At 49.0% G+C, this 16,275-nt stretch overlaps 1 protein-coding gene across 1 annotated transcript in view; it reads right to left on the reverse strand.

The window, feature by feature from the left end:
• Positions 1 to 237: 237 nt before the first annotated feature.
• Positions 238 to 16,275, reverse strand: part of KIF5A (kinesin family member 5A) — a 55,000-nt gene continuing 38,962 nt past the window's right edge. Inside the window, exons 17-29 of the mRNA XM_044443166.1 lie at positions 13,586 to 13,703; positions 12,236 to 12,294; positions 11,794 to 11,903; positions 10,637 to 10,738; positions 9,420 to 9,480; positions 9,258 to 9,329; positions 8,668 to 8,772; positions 5,278 to 5,298; positions 3,363 to 3,579; positions 2,429 to 2,585; positions 1,257 to 1,339; positions 518 to 545; positions 238 to 316 (exon numbers count right to left, since the gene is read on the reverse strand). Coding sequence (XP_044299101.1) covers positions 238 to 316; positions 518 to 545; positions 1,257 to 1,339; positions 2,429 to 2,585; positions 3,363 to 3,579; positions 5,278 to 5,298; positions 8,668 to 8,772; positions 9,258 to 9,329; positions 9,420 to 9,480; positions 10,637 to 10,738; positions 11,794 to 11,903; positions 12,236 to 12,294; positions 13,586 to 13,703 — 1,212 coding nt within the window. The remainder of the gene's footprint in view (positions 317 to 517; positions 546 to 1,256; positions 1,340 to 2,428; positions 2,586 to 3,362; positions 3,580 to 5,277; positions 5,299 to 8,667; positions 8,773 to 9,257; positions 9,330 to 9,419; positions 9,481 to 10,636; positions 10,739 to 11,793; positions 11,904 to 12,235; positions 12,295 to 13,585; positions 13,704 to 16,275) is intronic.

A 16,275-nucleotide genomic window follows, 5' to 3' on the forward strand; every position in this document is an offset into this window, starting at 1 on the left:
ACAATTGGATAGGTATGTGTTCCCTAAAACATGCACTGATTTTTTTTAATGAAAGGAAATTTGGCAAATCTGGCAAGAAATATAATTAGAGGAAACTAAAAGACAGAGCTAATAGGTTTATGGGAAGAGGCCACGTTAGTGTTCCAACAAAAGTGGTTAGCTGTGGTGTAGAGCGGATGAGGGATTGTACCTGATGGTGTGTTGAGGCCCCCTGGGCAGTTGGTGGCGCTGTTGCTATTAGCTAGCTGCGGTCTCCTGGTGAAGTGGGTAGAGCTTGGCTTGCTCATCTGCTTCAATGCTGCAGGGCAGGTCACTTCTACAGGAGAAGGAAAGAGAGTTTGCAGGGGAGGGAAAGCTAATCCATGGTAACCCAGACCTCTCTGCCCCACTTCAGTGTTGTTCCCCTCCTTTGCAGACAAAAGGATCCAGCCTTCCCTGGAGCCAGGCTCTCACTGGCTGGGGCAGTTCTTGCACTCAAGGCTTAGGGATTCTTCCCTGCACAAGTGTGGCTTCTCACCTGTTATCATTGATGTCTGTGGCATTTCCTGCACCACCAGTCCAGAAGAGCATGGAAAGACAAACATGGCCGCGTTAGTGTTGGGAGAGGAGCTAATCCCAATCCCAAGAGAATAAATGCCACCCACTCTAAAGCCAGCCCAGACGTGCAAAATTAGTACTGCTTTGCAGAGCAGCTCCATGGCAACAGAGAGGAAATCAGGTACAACCTCTCAGCGCTGCCCACGTTATGAATATCACTGTAAAGCAATGTATCCCTCCAGCTGTTGAAACAACATCAACTATCAACATCACCAACAACTATCATCCCTCACCATTGGCTGTGCTAGCTGGGGCTGATGGGAATGGGGATCCAGTGATATCTAGAGGGTCACAGGTTTTTCGTGCTGATGATGCGGCCATATTCTGGTGTGATTTCAAACATGGTGGCTGTTCCCTGGTCTTTTTCCTCTCCTTGGTTGCCACCGCTCCCACCCTTGGCTTTTCTGCGAGTGGAAGTATTCCTTCTATCCCAATTTCTAAGCTTTGGGTCATGGGACAGAATGATTGGATCACTGGGCACTTGTTAGACCCAGATGCAGACAAATCTAAGAACGAGAGGCATCTTTCTGAGACATGCTCCTTCCTCATTACCAGAATGAGGTGCTGACCAGGGCTAATGAGATGTGTAGGCCCACATATCTGGAGAGCCATAAGTTGCCCCCTACCCCTTGCTGCCTCTCCCCCACTAGTCCCCTTACCATTATCCACATTGAGTTTCTGATAGGAGGTCAGAGGGGCACTGGAGGAGCTGCTTCCGATGCTGGAAGAGGCATTGGTAAAGCTGGATAGGCAGAAAGGGAGAAAGTACTTTTTGAGGGTTGAATGGAGGCCTATGGTGCTTGGACATGCTGAGGACTGTTTAGGCTCAGATACTTCAGTCTGATCCTGTTAGATCAAAACTGGGACTTATGATGCAGGGGAGACTTTCAGCAGCCCCTTAAATGGCTGTTGGACTTGAAAACCAAAGTAAGAGACTTGAGGAGAGAGGATGCATGTTCCCTCTAGATTGGGGAAAAGGGGCATATGATGAATTGCAAAAGTCTGCAAGGTCTGTATAGTGAATGAAATCAGACCACATCTATGACAATTAGATGAAAAGACCAATAAGATCACCAGTCTGGGTGAAACCATTGATTTCCAAATTGGCCATATCTGCCTTTGCTTCTCCATCCTGAACCTTACACCCCTGGCTGAAGGCTAATAGCAGTAGTCATGCTTTTATGTCTTAAGATCAACACAATTCTTTCCCCCTCTCCAATGGCTCTGTGCATGCTGCAGTAATCTTGCAAACAGGTTGCATCTCCAGATGACAACTGAATACATCTTAGTAAATCTTCAAAGAATAGGTTGGACCATTTTTTGGCTGAGTCACAGTCTTTACGAGCATCTGCAATATCAGGTCTTCCTACAGAAATTCTCAGGACAAAGTAATTTTCATGTGGTCAGATGAAGTACCATGAAGCCTTGAAGCCATGATGCTTGCCTGCTCCATAAAATGATTTTAAAGCTCCACTCTGGACTAAAGAAAGCCCCACAGCTTGACCTTGCCTTAGTAGAAGCCTCAGCTGTTGAGCCAAAGATCCAGATCTGACTAAGGTGGGAGAGCAAGAGCCTGAGTAGAATTTTGTGAAAAGGATTCCTCCAACTCCCTGCATGTTGGACGCTCCCAGCTCCCACGACTGCCGTAGTCTCTGTCTTTAATGAACTGGGCTGGGAAGAAGATTGGGCAGGTCTATCAAGTTGGCCTTGGCATTTGTAAGCCCCCCAGCGAACCTTCAGGTTATGGGTCAGCATAGAAGTGGAATGAAATGATTGACTGATTGAGCGAGCTAAAGGTAGGATTTGGGTTAGTGAGGTACAAAATACTCACTAGCTGTCAGGCACGGCGCTGCCAGTATTCTGCAGATAGACATTCTGATAGTTCTGGAAGAGACTGTTGGTGTAGCTGATACAGTCAGAGCTGCGGACACCATAGGGGTTGGTGGGGGATGAGGCAGGGTAGTGACTTCCTGGCCGCACTGGTTTGGCTGCAAAGGGACACAAATGGCAGGTGTAATACAGCACGTTCATTCCTTTTTTATTCATCCTCAATTATTGTAAGTTCTGTGGGGAGTTAATGTGCTGGACAAAAAGTCCACATATACATGTTGATTTTGTGTACATTTTGCTTGTTAGTTCCCACAAGGACCTTTGGCTTAAAAAATGAGATGCAAAAAATCACATGCGCGTGCACACAGAACAGCCCTGAAAAACATCACATGTCAAGAAAAAGAGCCCAATCAGACAAATGCCTTCCTTGTTATTAACAGTGGTCTTAAAACAAGCTGGGTGAACCAAAAAGCAGTCTGGAGTGATGCCTAGAGTGCTAGACTGAGACTTGGGAGGTCTGGGAGTTAGTCCCCACTTGGTCATGAAGCTCACTGGGGAACTTTGGGCTAGTAACTAGTTGATGACCCTTAGCCTGTTGTTGTGAGAATAAAATGGAGAGGAAGGGGACCTTATAAGCTGCCTTGGTCCTTTGCAAGAGGTCGAAAAGTGGGATATAAATGTAATAAATAAATAAATGAACTGGTCAAATGGCCCTTTCTAGGACAAATGTTTGTTCATTTATTTTTCCTACCTGTCCACCCAAAAAATGACACTCGAGGTAGTTACTAAAAATAACAACATTCTGGTGTCCCAGGCTACAATCCAAGGAGTAAGTCCTGCTGATTGCAGTGAGACACAGTTCCAAGGAAATGGGTGGGATTGCGCTGCTCATCTTTCTCCCATCCGTAATTTCTACACCCAGTCCACTCGCTCACCTATCTGTGCGGAGTGGTTGCGCTTCATGCTGTTCTTGTAGCGCACGGCCTCCTTGATACGGTCCACTTCCTGCTGGTAGCGACGCTTATCTTTCATGGCGCCCTCTTTGGCCTCCTTCAGTGCACCCTCCAGGGCCTTAACTCTCTCAGCCGTAGCCCGAAGACGTTTCTCCAGTTTAGGAAGCTCACAACGCAGATCTGCATTGTCACGAACCAGCTGGGTCCCCAAGCCAGTGGGAAAGGGAGAGAAGAGACAACCAGGATGAGACTCATGGGAACTTGTTCCCGAGGCCTGAGAAACTCTGCCTCAGCCTTGCTCTGGCACATTTCTACCCTGCTCATCTTCCAGCTCCATGGCATTCCATTCTCTTTCCCAGAAAAGTGCACAACACCACACCTGTCCTCCTGATCCTATTCCCAGAAGCTGCACCCATTGGAAACATGTTCACCCTTTCCTAGAGGGAAGTGCTGCACATGTCCCTGTCTTCCCACACTGTTGCATAGCCCATGTTTGTCAGACATGTCTTTGATCTCAGGGCAAGCATCAGTGGCCCTGGACAACTTAGTCTTGTTTTGCTTTTCAATCTATATCTGTCCGATAATGCTGCACAGCTGACCCCAGTGCTGCTAGGCTGAAGAGATGTCTCTTGGGAACTGAGAGCCAGTGTGGTATAGTGGTTAGAGCACTGGACTGGGGAACCTGGATCCTAGTTCCTACCCAGCCACTGAGTGACTTTGGGCCAGTCACTCGCTCTCAACCTAACCTACCTCACAGGGTTGTTGTTGTGAGGAGAAATTGGAGCTATGTAAGTCTCCTTGGGTTCCTCACAAGAGGAAAAAGCCAGACTATGAATGCAATGCAATAATAATTTAAACAGCTGCCAATGATAACTGTTTATTAAAAGCTGTTTCTGTCAAGGGAAAGCCTATGGAATGGTACACACTCAACGTTCTCCTCATTGTGCACCTATTAGAGGCATAGGACGTGTATCCTACAGCTGGCCTGGATGTGGGTGATAGGCTCCCTCCCAACCCAATGCCACCCGCCCCTTGTTCCCGCTAAGCTGGTGAGGCCCAATCTTCACCCAAGTGCCACAGAGCCAAGCCGTGCACCATGCTTGTGGCGGGGGATACCATGATGCGCAAATTCCAGGAAGGGCGGGCCCTCCTCCAGGCCAAGGCAAGACTCCCAGGAGCCCTCTCATCACACACAGGCAGGTGGGCGAGCGCATGCAAGGGGGGTAGCGCAATGGCATGAGGTGAACAAGCAACCTGGGTAGCCACCAGCACCACAGAAAAGAGCAGGGGAGCCACTGGGCTGTGCAGCCTCCGAGGGAGGGGGAGAAAATGTTTGAGATGGTAACATTTGTCTCCCACAACCAGAGACTGATCTCAGGGGTGTGTGTGAGGGGGCGGGCAGGGGGGAAGTGTGCTTCCTACTACTCCAGATAATTATAGGGTCCCAATCTGTGATTACCTAGAGTCCAAGGCTACCTGTTTCCAGTCTTTTCCACACCCACCTAGTCCCAAGTGGAGGGGAGAGAACTGCCATTCCAAATTTAGCAAGTAGCAGCTTGCCCTTCTTTAAGCATTTCTTTCCCTTTGGGCAGGCAAAATTTCGGGGCCAGGGTTGTCTGTAGAAGCCACACACATGATCAGGCTGTAAATGGGATCTTTGTATCAGCCATGCAGGCCACGATGTTCGTGCTTGTGAAGAATGGCCTAGTACCAGAGGATGCCCACAAGAGTCAACATGGGAAGGGTTGCCAGGGTGGCGGAAGGGTGAGGTGGAAATAAGACACCTGTCATTCTGCAACTCCCCCAAAAATTCCATGTGCCCAGTTTGGTCACCAAGTGCAAACATTTCCTGCCCAGCCCAGCAGGCAGGTGAATATGGGGAGAGGCCGTACGGTACCTTGGAGACCCAGCGATCCAACTAGGGTGCAGCAGCAGTGGGAAAAGGGGGACATAGACAGCGACTGAGCACACCAACAGAGTCCCCAGCCAAACCCTGACCTGGAAACCCACGGAGACGGACAGCTTTACGCCCCAGCAAAAATGTGCCTATGGCTGGAGGACAATAGCCTTCCTTCCTGGGGCTGGCCCTACCATTAGAGTGAAGCAGTTGTCTCACTGGGAGGCACAGCGAGGTGCCAGAGGAAGATACCTGTAGGCTGCGTGGTGTGCCTGTTCCCCCTAAGATAGCCTACCACTTCAGGTAAGTTGGGCAATGGCATCCCATTGCCAGGGTGGAAGAAAGATTCAGCTACCAACCCAACTTGCTATTGGATACAGAATGGGAGGAAATGCCATCTTGCTTTGGCCCATTCCCCTCCCTCCATCCCTCCCTCCCTGGAGCTAAATTAAGGAATTCCTTCTCCTTTGGGCTTTGCTGTAGGGCAGAACATCCTCCCCACACCCCAAAACTAAGCCAAACGAATTTGGGGGTGGAGTGAACAAGATCAAAGCATGGAGAATGTTACAAACTGACGTGTGAAAGGATGGGCACAAACACGCACCAGGGAAACCGAGTGTGGAGGACAAGAAAGCAAGGCAAGGAACGGACTGAGCCAGTGTCAAGCCAGCCCATTGTAAGCCTGTTTCCCCACCCCACACAGGCCCTGCCTGCACCAACTGATCCCACTGCTTCACTTGGAATACAATCCCCAATGGGGCGTGGAACTGCAGAAGAGCCACGAGCCTCCCACTCTCGTCACAGCATCATCACCTGCTTCTCCCCTCTTCAGGCCAGCTTGTGATTCAGCATCTGGATCCCAATTATTCCTTCTCCACCTTCCCGAAATCACACATGCAAACATAGGGACACCAGAAGAGCCACGCTGGACCAGGCCATGCTGGATCAGACCAAGTGTCCACCTAGGCCAGCATTTTGTTCACAAAGTTGCCAGCCAGCTGCCCAGACCAAGCCCACGAGCAAGGCCTGAGCACGACAGCACCCTTCTGCTCAGCTTCCCCCTCAACTGGTATGCAGAGCTCTTTTAAAGCTGCCCAAACTGGTAGCCGTCAGGACCTCCTGTGGCAGTAGATTCCACAGTTTATGTGCTGTGTGAAGAAGTCCTGAATCTGACTGGCCCACTGTGGACAGTGTTGTAGGCAGTGCGACACAGCAACAAATGGTAAAGCTAAGAGAGGAAGAGGTGCTATTTAACCTGTTCCCTGGGAGAGAGCCCATGCTGGACATGCCAAAGGTCCCAGCTCCAGTCCTGGGCATCTTCACATAAAAGGAACAGGCAGCAGCTTATAGGAAAGGTTCTTCTTTTTTTACACCCCATAGAGTTGCTGGCCATTAAAGGAGATCAGATAGAGCTAAATAGATCAATTGCCTGATATGATATATGGTAACCTTTATAGGTTCATAATCAAACTTGGTGTGCTTTAACTTCCTTGCTCCCAGCCAGGCCAATGCCTCTTCTGCCTTCCATGCCCTACAGCCTTCCACAATTTTCAAAGTGGAGGATCTTGCCTCGTTGCCCTTCTTTCCTATTCAGATCACTCTTATGGTAAGATCCAGGCAAAACCTGGAATCATGACAACAGACGGGACAGCCTATCTTGAATGACTGGGTTCACATGACACAATAATGCATCATCGGTGACAAGCCATAATGGGCTGTTGTGTTAAGCAAACCCAGTCCATTTCCTACAGGATGGCTTGTCTGAGGGCAACAAGCAACCCTGAAAATCCACAGCTTGTTCTAGGAGTTGCTTTATGGACAATGGGTTGTCATGTCATCTGAATTTGGATGACCAATCTCATTGTAGGTACCAGGAAATGGTCGTACCAGGAAATGGTGAGTGAGCCTTTTGGAAAAAGCAACAAAACCTACTTGTTGTTCTTGCCAAGCTTCCCTGAGTGAATGCTAGCGCATTGCCAAACACCTCACAAGTGCCCAAGCAGCACTTTGGGGTGACTGGAACCGGCTCCATGTCCCCTGCCACAGTCACGAGCCCTTTTGCTCTTGCAATGACTTTGTCAGTTTTTCCCCAATTTAACTCTTATTGTTTCTCTTTTTTTCCAAAGATATCAAAAAGCACTCTCCAGTTTGACAGCTAGTGACAGCCCCTTCAAAGTGCCAAAGCTGTACGCTGAAGGGGCAACCACTGCTCCCTCAGTCTTTAAAAAAAAAAAAAAAACCAAAGTTTATACCCCAAATATGCACACACTGTTTTTTTTAAAAAAAAATTTAGCTGGACATTTGTAAGTGTGCACTTGCACTTTCATGCCTCTATGAGGCAATGTCTTGGGGTGTCTCATGAGCACTGACCAAGAGAGTTTGCCAAGAGCTTTATTTTTGAGTTTGCTTTCCCTCAACATCTGTCAAAACATGAGTTGTCAAGAAAGCAAAGCTATGAACAGTCCTGCTATGAAAAGCAGGTGGCCACCCTCATTGTGGCAAGAACCTCACGGGTTTTTTTTTATTTTTAGACCTGACTCTTCTAAACCTCCTCTCACTTTCCCACCCTTTCTTGAGATTTTGGATGCTTAGGAAGGTGGGAAAGTGCAAAGCATCCCCTTTTTATAGGAGCTGTCAGCTAGCTGTCTAAACTTCAGCTCCTTTAAAAATATTTCTTGATACAGCTTCCCATGACTTTTTCAGAGGAACTTGTGCATGATCTGTGTTCTTAAAATGAATTGGTCCAAGCTTTACAGGATTCCCACACCTGTTCTAAGGGCATTACCTGGCAAATGTTGGTAGTCAATAGCACAGTAAGGATGAGCACAACATGGCAGGCTGACAGAAAACAGCAGACAGGTCAGCACAAGCTAGAAGTCTGTGATGATTTTAAAGTCTACACAGATATAAGTCTGCCACTTATGTTGGCAGGAGTGACTCAATTGTTGCGAAAAGGTAGAAGGAGAGGATCTAAGCCAGCCTCCCCCAACCTGGAGTTCTCCCGGTGGTGAGAGAATACAATTTCCATCATTCTGGCCAGCAAGGATGGCTGTGGTTGCTGAGCATGATGTGCCTATGAGTCTCCCAAGGAAGCTGTGTGGCATGCTCATGCAGTGTTCTGTGCCAGCGGCGTACGGCGGGTGACAAGAACTGGGAAAACATTCAGGCGGCCTTGCCAGCCAAGGAGGGGATGTCATGAGCAAACATTCAGAGCTGCTACGGCAATGCATGGAGACAATGCTGGATGGGAGAGGGGGAGGGGTTTCCCACCCAGAGGATGAGGAGGAACAGTAGGGCTGGGCTCACCAGCTGCTTCACCCAGCCAGTGTACCCCACCCCCCACTTGCCCCCCCCCACTGCCATTGCTTGGCTTCCATCCCATCTACTCACCTGTTTGTGAACCTTTGTAAGTTGTTCCAGGTTGTTCTCAAGAAAGGAAATCTTCTGTTTCTGGGAATGAGCCCCCCCGCTATCCTCGGGTTCCAGCTCCGCGCTCTGGAAAGGAAGTACTGAGTGAACTCTTATCTGGGGTGGTGAAGGAGAGGGGAGAAAAGGTAGTGGTGCAGTAGTGGTGAGAGTCATGGAGCTGCAAAGCAGGAAGTCCTTGGATCAAATCTCAGGTCTGTTATGAGCTCATACGGTGACTTACGCAAGCTGCCATCTTCCACTGTTAGTCCCCTGTGCATACCTGAAACAGGGAACCAATACTGCTAGCCTGCCATAAAGTATTCTTGCAAGGATTCCTGAAACAGTTGGGAATGTATGTCAGGCTTCCCTAGCTGGTGCCCTGCAAATGAGCTGGGACTACATTACCCAGCATCTTCCATCTGCCTGGCTGGGGGATCTGGGGGATGTCATCCAGAACTTCTAGAGACAGCAGGTGCAGGAATGTTGGTCTAAGTCAAGCACTTTCAGCTCCATATAAATGCTAAATAATGGCAACAGCAATAAGTACTACAAGAGGCTTGAGAACAACATACTTTCTTAACTCGAGTTGTGACGTCTTGAACGAACAGCTTGCGAAGATTGTGGAGGGTCTGGAGTTCACGGGCCTAGAGGAGTAGAAAAGGACAAACTGGAGGTGAAATTATCCTGGGCTTCAGCCACTCGCTCCCTCCTCCCGGTCTTGCTTAGATACTTACAACAGTCTCCTCCAGCCCTTTAAGGTCCTGCTTGGATTGCTCATGTCGCTCGTACAGAAATCTGTGAAGCCAAGAGAAGGTGCAGGTCAAAGGCGCATGCGGTGATGGGGAGGAAGGTCATGTCATGGCACAGAAGGGTTTTCGTGCAGTCCCTGAAGCTAACTAGCAGTGCAAGGAGAGGCTGACAACATAATGGACGCTAGGTGATAGCAACCGGCCAGTGGCAGAGGCAGTCACACACCACAGGGGTAAAACCAGGCTGTTTGGGGCCCAAGCACACACAGCCTCATGAGAAATGGGCAACCACTCCAGTGTGTCGGCCCCAGTCCTACAACCTGCTTTGCACCGTTACTCCATTGATCAGGATTACATATCACTTTACATGCATGATTACATGCATGCCTGTCAACTGCATTTCTGAAATTTGAAAACTGCCAATGTGATCCACAACTTTAAAGTTATTTAGTGGGGGATTTCAAAGGAAGGCCACATCAGACATGACGAGGCAGCAGGCCTGGGTTGCTATCGAGTCTATTGGACAAACACACACATCTGCAACAAAGCTGGTCCTACTATGGGTGTTTCTGCATAATAAGTCTGATTGTCTCGTTCACATATCACAGCCCATCAGGCTTAAATGGTACTTGGTGCACGGCCCTAAGCTGGTAGATCTCTTGCTGATTTGTAGTAGATCAGCAAGTTCTGACTCTTGGTTATTTTACAAGAGCCACAACAAAAGACTCCCTCCTCCCCTCCCAATTACACAGCTGGAATGAAGAACATTTGTGGGGGAGGTAAACGGGTTTGTGTAGAAGGGCTATAATGTCCATTCAGTTCTGGCATTCAAACCAAATTTTGCAGCTCAGAATTCTTTAATTCTCAGGTGCTGACAGAGTTCAGGTCACACAATAACTCACACTCGAGTGGAGCATCAGTTGAGTGTGGGTTGTTGTTGAACCATGGGTTACTGTGTTGTCTGGACCCAATTGTGATAACAATCCATGGTGAACAAACCATACACTGTTGAGTTTGGATAACGCAATAACCCATGGTTCAACAACAACCTACACTCAATCCTTGAGTGAGAGTTACATTGTTTGAACCAAGTCAGCAACTCCTTTCTCTCTTGTTAGCTCTTCTTCATAATGAGAGAAGAGGTAGGTGAGAAGAGGCAAGTGAAATTGGCCAGAGAAAGGAAGGGAAAGAAAGTCTCTTACGTCAGCTCCTGAAGTTTCTGTGATTTCTCCTGTTCCTCACTCTTGAGTTTCTCGTAGTCAGCACGGAGCTTTTCCAGTTCAAGCTCTAACTTCTGGTTTAAGCTGTGAAGGGACAGAATATTTAGTATCTATTTGTTAGATTTATATTGTACCTATTTTTTACAAAGAACTCAAAGCAGCTTACATCATTCTCCTCCTCCATCTTCTCCCCACAACAACAACCCTGTGAGGTAGGTTGGGCTGAGAGTCTGTGGCTGGGCCAGTCACTCAGCTGGCTCCATGGCCAAGCAGGGACTAGAACCCAGATCACCTGAGCAACAGGCCCATGCTCTTAACTACTACACCACACTGGCTCTCAAATATGGAAATAATATAGCGAGAAACAGAGATGCTAACACAGGAATAGCCAACATGCCCATTGTCTCCTATGCCTCCTCACTTACCTGAGTGTAAGATCAACACTGTAAGCAAAGGCTAAGGCAGTAAGACTAAACAGTTGTGGCCTCCAACACTTCAGAGAGCCCCTATCCCAGGATAATGTATAAAAGACACTGTTGGATGCAACTACATCCTAAATAATGCCAGCACACAGCTGCCCCTCTTCAGCATAGACCCTCATATAGCACTGGCTTGAATGGATTTTTTAGTGGGTTCCATCATTTGGATCTTCATGAAGAACCCTGGGAAGTGGAAACTTCTGCAGATCCCAGCCCCCTGGCCTGAACCGCAGTTCCCAGGAAGCAGTACTGCTGAAGCTAAATTCACTGCTGTGCAGAGTGTACCCCTGCCCTAGCTTGCAGGAGCATTGTGCAAGCTCTGTGCCAGCAGCTTAGGTCTTCAGTTCAACACACAGTGCTTGAGACCAGTGGGGAGGTAGCCTCGGACCATGCAAGAGGCATGGGCTTACAGGCCAACCCACATCATGGCCCAGCTTAGAGAGCGTGCAAGGCTACTTTGGACATGCTCCATGGCTACTGTTGCCTTTCTCCCTCGTCTTCTCACCTAAGCTCCAGCTGAGAGCAGTCTCTGGCCACTGCCCCAATCAGGTGGTGCCAGGAAGCCCAGCCTCCCCACCCCAGCATGGCCCATCTCATTCTGCGTGATGAATCACATCCCATCATGGGAGCTGCTTGGCCCTCCCGCCGAGGGTGACTCACTCCTTGAGCTCATCGATGATCTTTTGCTTCTGGTTGATCTCATCGCGCAGCCGCGCCAGCTGCTTGTGGTGGGCCTCACGGTGACTCTCTAGCTGCACTTCCAGGGCCTTCTGCATGACAAGGATGGAGCAGCTCAGGAACGCCAAGGGCAATCCCAGGGTCCCTCATAGTGATACGAGCATCTTCAATATTTTCAATTCCTTTCAGCAGCCTGTAAGAGTCTCATTGCACTCCTCCCACCCCACAGTCCCTTGGTCACTTATTCTCCTTCCCAGCACCTGGGACACCCCCGCCCCCAGCCCTCCACTTCCTTCAACTTGTCAGCCCTCTTTCTCCTGAGACATGCCCAGGACTAGTCATGTTGCTCAAGAAGATGACGTTCTCTTCCTCTGTGGGGGAGTTCCTTTGACCAGAAAGCGCATGTCATGGTTCTGTTACTCACTTTGACTTCATCAGGATCCTGGATCACATCCTGCTCTTTGCTCACTTCATGTACAGTCTCTGTAGGGGAGCAAAAGGATCCTTGGTGTAAAGCAGACTTGGACCGGTTCTGCTGAAGGTCAGGGTTGGTTCAATGTGCCAACCTTTGAGCTTGGACCTGGAAGACTAGGGATGAAGCCCCAGCTCCCCTGCTAAAGCCATCAGGTGGCCTCTTGAAGGAGTCTCTAGTGCAGAGCTGTGACTAGTATGATGATTATTTTAAAAATAGTATCCAGAATTGTGTGTGGCTAGAGGAGGGTCAAAATGTCTGCTCTGGATGCCTTTTAAAACATATTTTACAATAGTGTGGGGTGTGCTGCCCATCTTGGCTGTACCGGTTTTCTCCTCCACTCTGGTGCCCAGTGTGTGCATGTGTGGGGGGGATGAGTGTGTGAATTTGTGCATGTGAAAATGGGGTTTTTCCACTGGAACTCAAGTGGGCTGTTTGCTTGAGCTCTGGCCCCACCCCTTGCTGGCATGCAACCCCTAATTTATCCCTCCCATAGGTAAATAAGACCCCAGGGGTTATCCTCAAATAAATGTATTACTGTTCCCCATTCAGGTGCCTTCCAGATGTACTAGGCTATCATTCCCATCAGCCCCAGGCAGCACGGACAATGGTTAAAGATTATGGAAATCTTAGTCCAAAACATCTGGGGGAGGGGGTACCAGGCTGGTGGAGGCTGGAGGTATGTAAGTGCATGTAAAAGGCAGAGGGCTGCACTTCCTGGCATGCCACCGAACTGCCTTGCATTCAAGAGGAAAAGCCTTCCTCAGATCTTCCCCCTTCTCAACAGAGATTTGGAGATGGGGGCACCACTTGCAGGGACAGAGGTGGAGGGGCCAACACACATGGCCTTGGCAGGTGCCTGAAGATGCCAAACCCTGAGCAGGACTGCAGACAATAATGGTCAGGAGGTTTGTGCACAGCTTTGAGAGCAGACCCGAGACTCCATGCTGGGTCCCAAAGCATCGCACAGCTATCAGGCCACATGCAGAACCCAACAGGCAGAACCAAGAGTTTGGTCGCAGCAGAGGCAAGCTTGTGGCTTCTTCCCTTGCTGCTTGGGTACCAGTTACTTGGAAGCAAGATGGGTGTTTTTGTTGGTTTTTAAATGCCCCCAAAGGAGTTATTAAAGAGGGAGCATTCAAGGATGATGAAAGTTGCTTGCAAGCAACCAAGACAGCAGATGTCACCTTCTTCATGTTCCACAGTCATCTCCACCCACATATTTTTGGCATAAATGATGCAAATGGCTTGCATGTTCTATGTCAAATATGAAGCATGCTTTGCTGGGGGAGAGAGATGCACCTTGGGCCTGCAGTTTAGCCAGCTCTTCATTCAGCGCATCATAGGATTCCTCCAGGTTCCGCTTCTTCAGCTCCACACTATGCATGTATTCAGTGAGTGAGCGGATCTTTGCCTCATGCTGCCGGATGGTGGAGGAAAGAAGAGCAGACAAGTCAAAGACCCCTTTCCCAGCCATAATGTGGATTCCTGAGTTCTCAGTCTTAACTTCAGTGGCATCCCCAGAATTTCTGTTCACTGCAGCACAGAGATTGTCCTTTCTTCTCAGCTGAGCTTCCTTAGAGCTGGAAGAAATCCGGGAGCCACTCCCAATGTGTACACCCAAGGCTGCACTCAGCAGTGTCCTTCCACCAGCAGTGGCAGAGTGACCTTCCCCTCCCACCTGCAGACCACCTCCCCAAATGTGGGGAGGGGGCCTGCAGAGGGGAAGGAGTACAGGAAGGCGAACTCCCATTGCAGAAGTCCCACTGGAACTCTGGTCACATAATATTAGATTTAGCTCAAGAGGTGTTACACTGCATGCTTGTCCAGGAGCTGTTCAGTGGGGCTACATATTCCCAACGAAGTGTGGCCATTCTGGCAGCCTTCGGGATCAAACTAGAAATTACATGCAGATGTGTGCGGTGTTCTTTCAGTGACCCATCTGACACAGGAAAAGCTGCTTCTGGAGGGGCAATCAGGATCAGAGCACGTGTGTGTGTGTGTGTTCTAACCCGTTCCTCTTCTATTCTTCTCCCCTGTGAAGAGTTTGGCTTCACAGAGCCCCAAGTGCTATGCTATCTCTCATCTAGAACTCTGAAGAGGAAAAAGCTGCAGAGATGTGCACGTGATTTGGTGCAGGGAACATGAGCCTGGGAAAGGGGGCCAGTTAAACACTCCTCCTCTTTCCTGTTTCTCTGATCTTTATCACCCCACCCTGCCCCTCCTGGTTGCCTTTCATGTTTTGAAAGTGTCACGGGATAGTGTTGCATGCACCTGTACTTAGTTTGGCCCCCAATATACCCCTCAATCTGTCAAGTGTAAGGCTCAAACTATCCATGCCACAGAAGATCAGATCTCCGCATGTTTTGATTTTAACTCAAAAGCAGCTGAAGGGGATGGAAACTTCAGTTCAAAGCCATGCATTGCTGAGTCTTCCCTGGTGAGGCTGGTGTGCCTATCTCCCTGCCACAAGGACTTTGCAGGCTATTCATGTGCTGCCCAGCTCTGCTTTGGAGCAGCCGTCCTAATACCAAACTGAAGCTGGAGCCTTTCAACCAAAGCCCCCACTGCCCCTCTGACAAGTGGACTGATTATATTTAAGGCTTGCCTTTTTCCTGAAGGGAATCCAAATCCTCCTCTCCATTTTATCCTCACAACAAATCCTGTGAGGTGGGTTAGGCAGAAAGCCACTGGCTGGCCCAAAGTCACCCAGTGAGCTTCATGGAGTGGGGACCATAATCCAGATCTCCCAAGTCTCAGTCAAACACTCTGACTGGTGCGCCGCCACACTGAATCTCACAGATTGTACTGAGGAATTGCCCCCCTCTCCTTGACACCAAGCACTCCTCACTGGTGCCTCTCAGCAGCACAGGTAACACACAAAACAGGAGATAACCCAGAAGCAATGGAGGGCTCAGCTTCAGGCAATTAGGCTAAGTCTTTAAAATTCTTACTCTTGGGAACAAGGAGGACCCTGGAAACGGTTGCCTCAGTTGTGCTTCACTTGTGATCCTATCATCCCTGGCCTAAGGCCCCAGTTGTGCTTCTGGCTTTGTTGAAACAAGTCACCTACTTGGAGCTATCCAAGGTCCTGCAACTCCACTCCAGTCTTGCTAGCCTGTCCAAGGGCCAAAACTAGACATGATGTTAAAGGAACACCTTGCATTCGGCATCAGTGGAAGGTTTGTCTCCTCTGCCACACTTGGCAAAGCAAATGCCAGTCTCAGAAGAGGGATTTTCTTCAGGGAGCCAAGAGCCAAGAGACTCAATTCTACCATTGGACTCACTGCAATAGCAATAATTATTAGCTTCCTCTCTTAACCTGGTTTTTATTTACAGTTTTTAAAAAACTTGCATGCTAAATGCAAAGCTGTATTTATTGGCATATCTAGTCCACTGCAAGCCACCCCCTCTGATTTCCCAGAACCAAGGTATAAGTCTCAGGAAAACCTTTCACTGCAGCAGCTCAAGTAGTTAGCTATAACCCTCAGTGAAGATTTATAGACAGCAGATTACAGTACATTTCCTTTACCAGAACCAGGTCATAAACATCACAAGGGACCTGGGTACAGTGCACACAATAAATCCACAAAAGTTCACAGTTCCCAAGAAGCTTTCCAGGTATCCAAAGTCTGCACATACAGGAGAGCAGCTGTGGAAGATCACCCCCAGACATTTGCTCCTACAGGGAAGCCTGGCTCTCAAGCAGCTGCTGTGCCTCTGCCCTGCCCTCATTATCTGATGACAAGGCACTTTTAGAACACCTCCCCCCCCCGCAAAAAAAAAAACCCTCTCGTGTCTGCTGCCCGGTTCTCATAGATGATGTCCTGGGTTGAGAAGCAGGGCCTCCGCCAAGGTCAGGAAGCTGTAGAAGATAGGTCATTCCAACGTATCTCACCCATTCCCAGTGTGCAAGCCAGTGGGAGGGCCTGGCAGAGCTGTGTTCTCCAGCATCTGGCTTCCCACAGCCAGGCTTCCCCTTCTAACTCAAG

The sequence above is a fragment of the Varanus komodoensis genome, unplaced genomic scaffold, assembly GCF_004798865.1.
Source record: "Varanus komodoensis strain SLA01 unplaced genomic scaffold, ASM479886v1 scaffold41, whole genome shotgun sequence".
In the NCBI taxonomy this organism is placed as follows: Eukaryota; Metazoa; Chordata; class Lepidosauria; order Squamata; family Varanidae; genus Varanus; species Varanus komodoensis.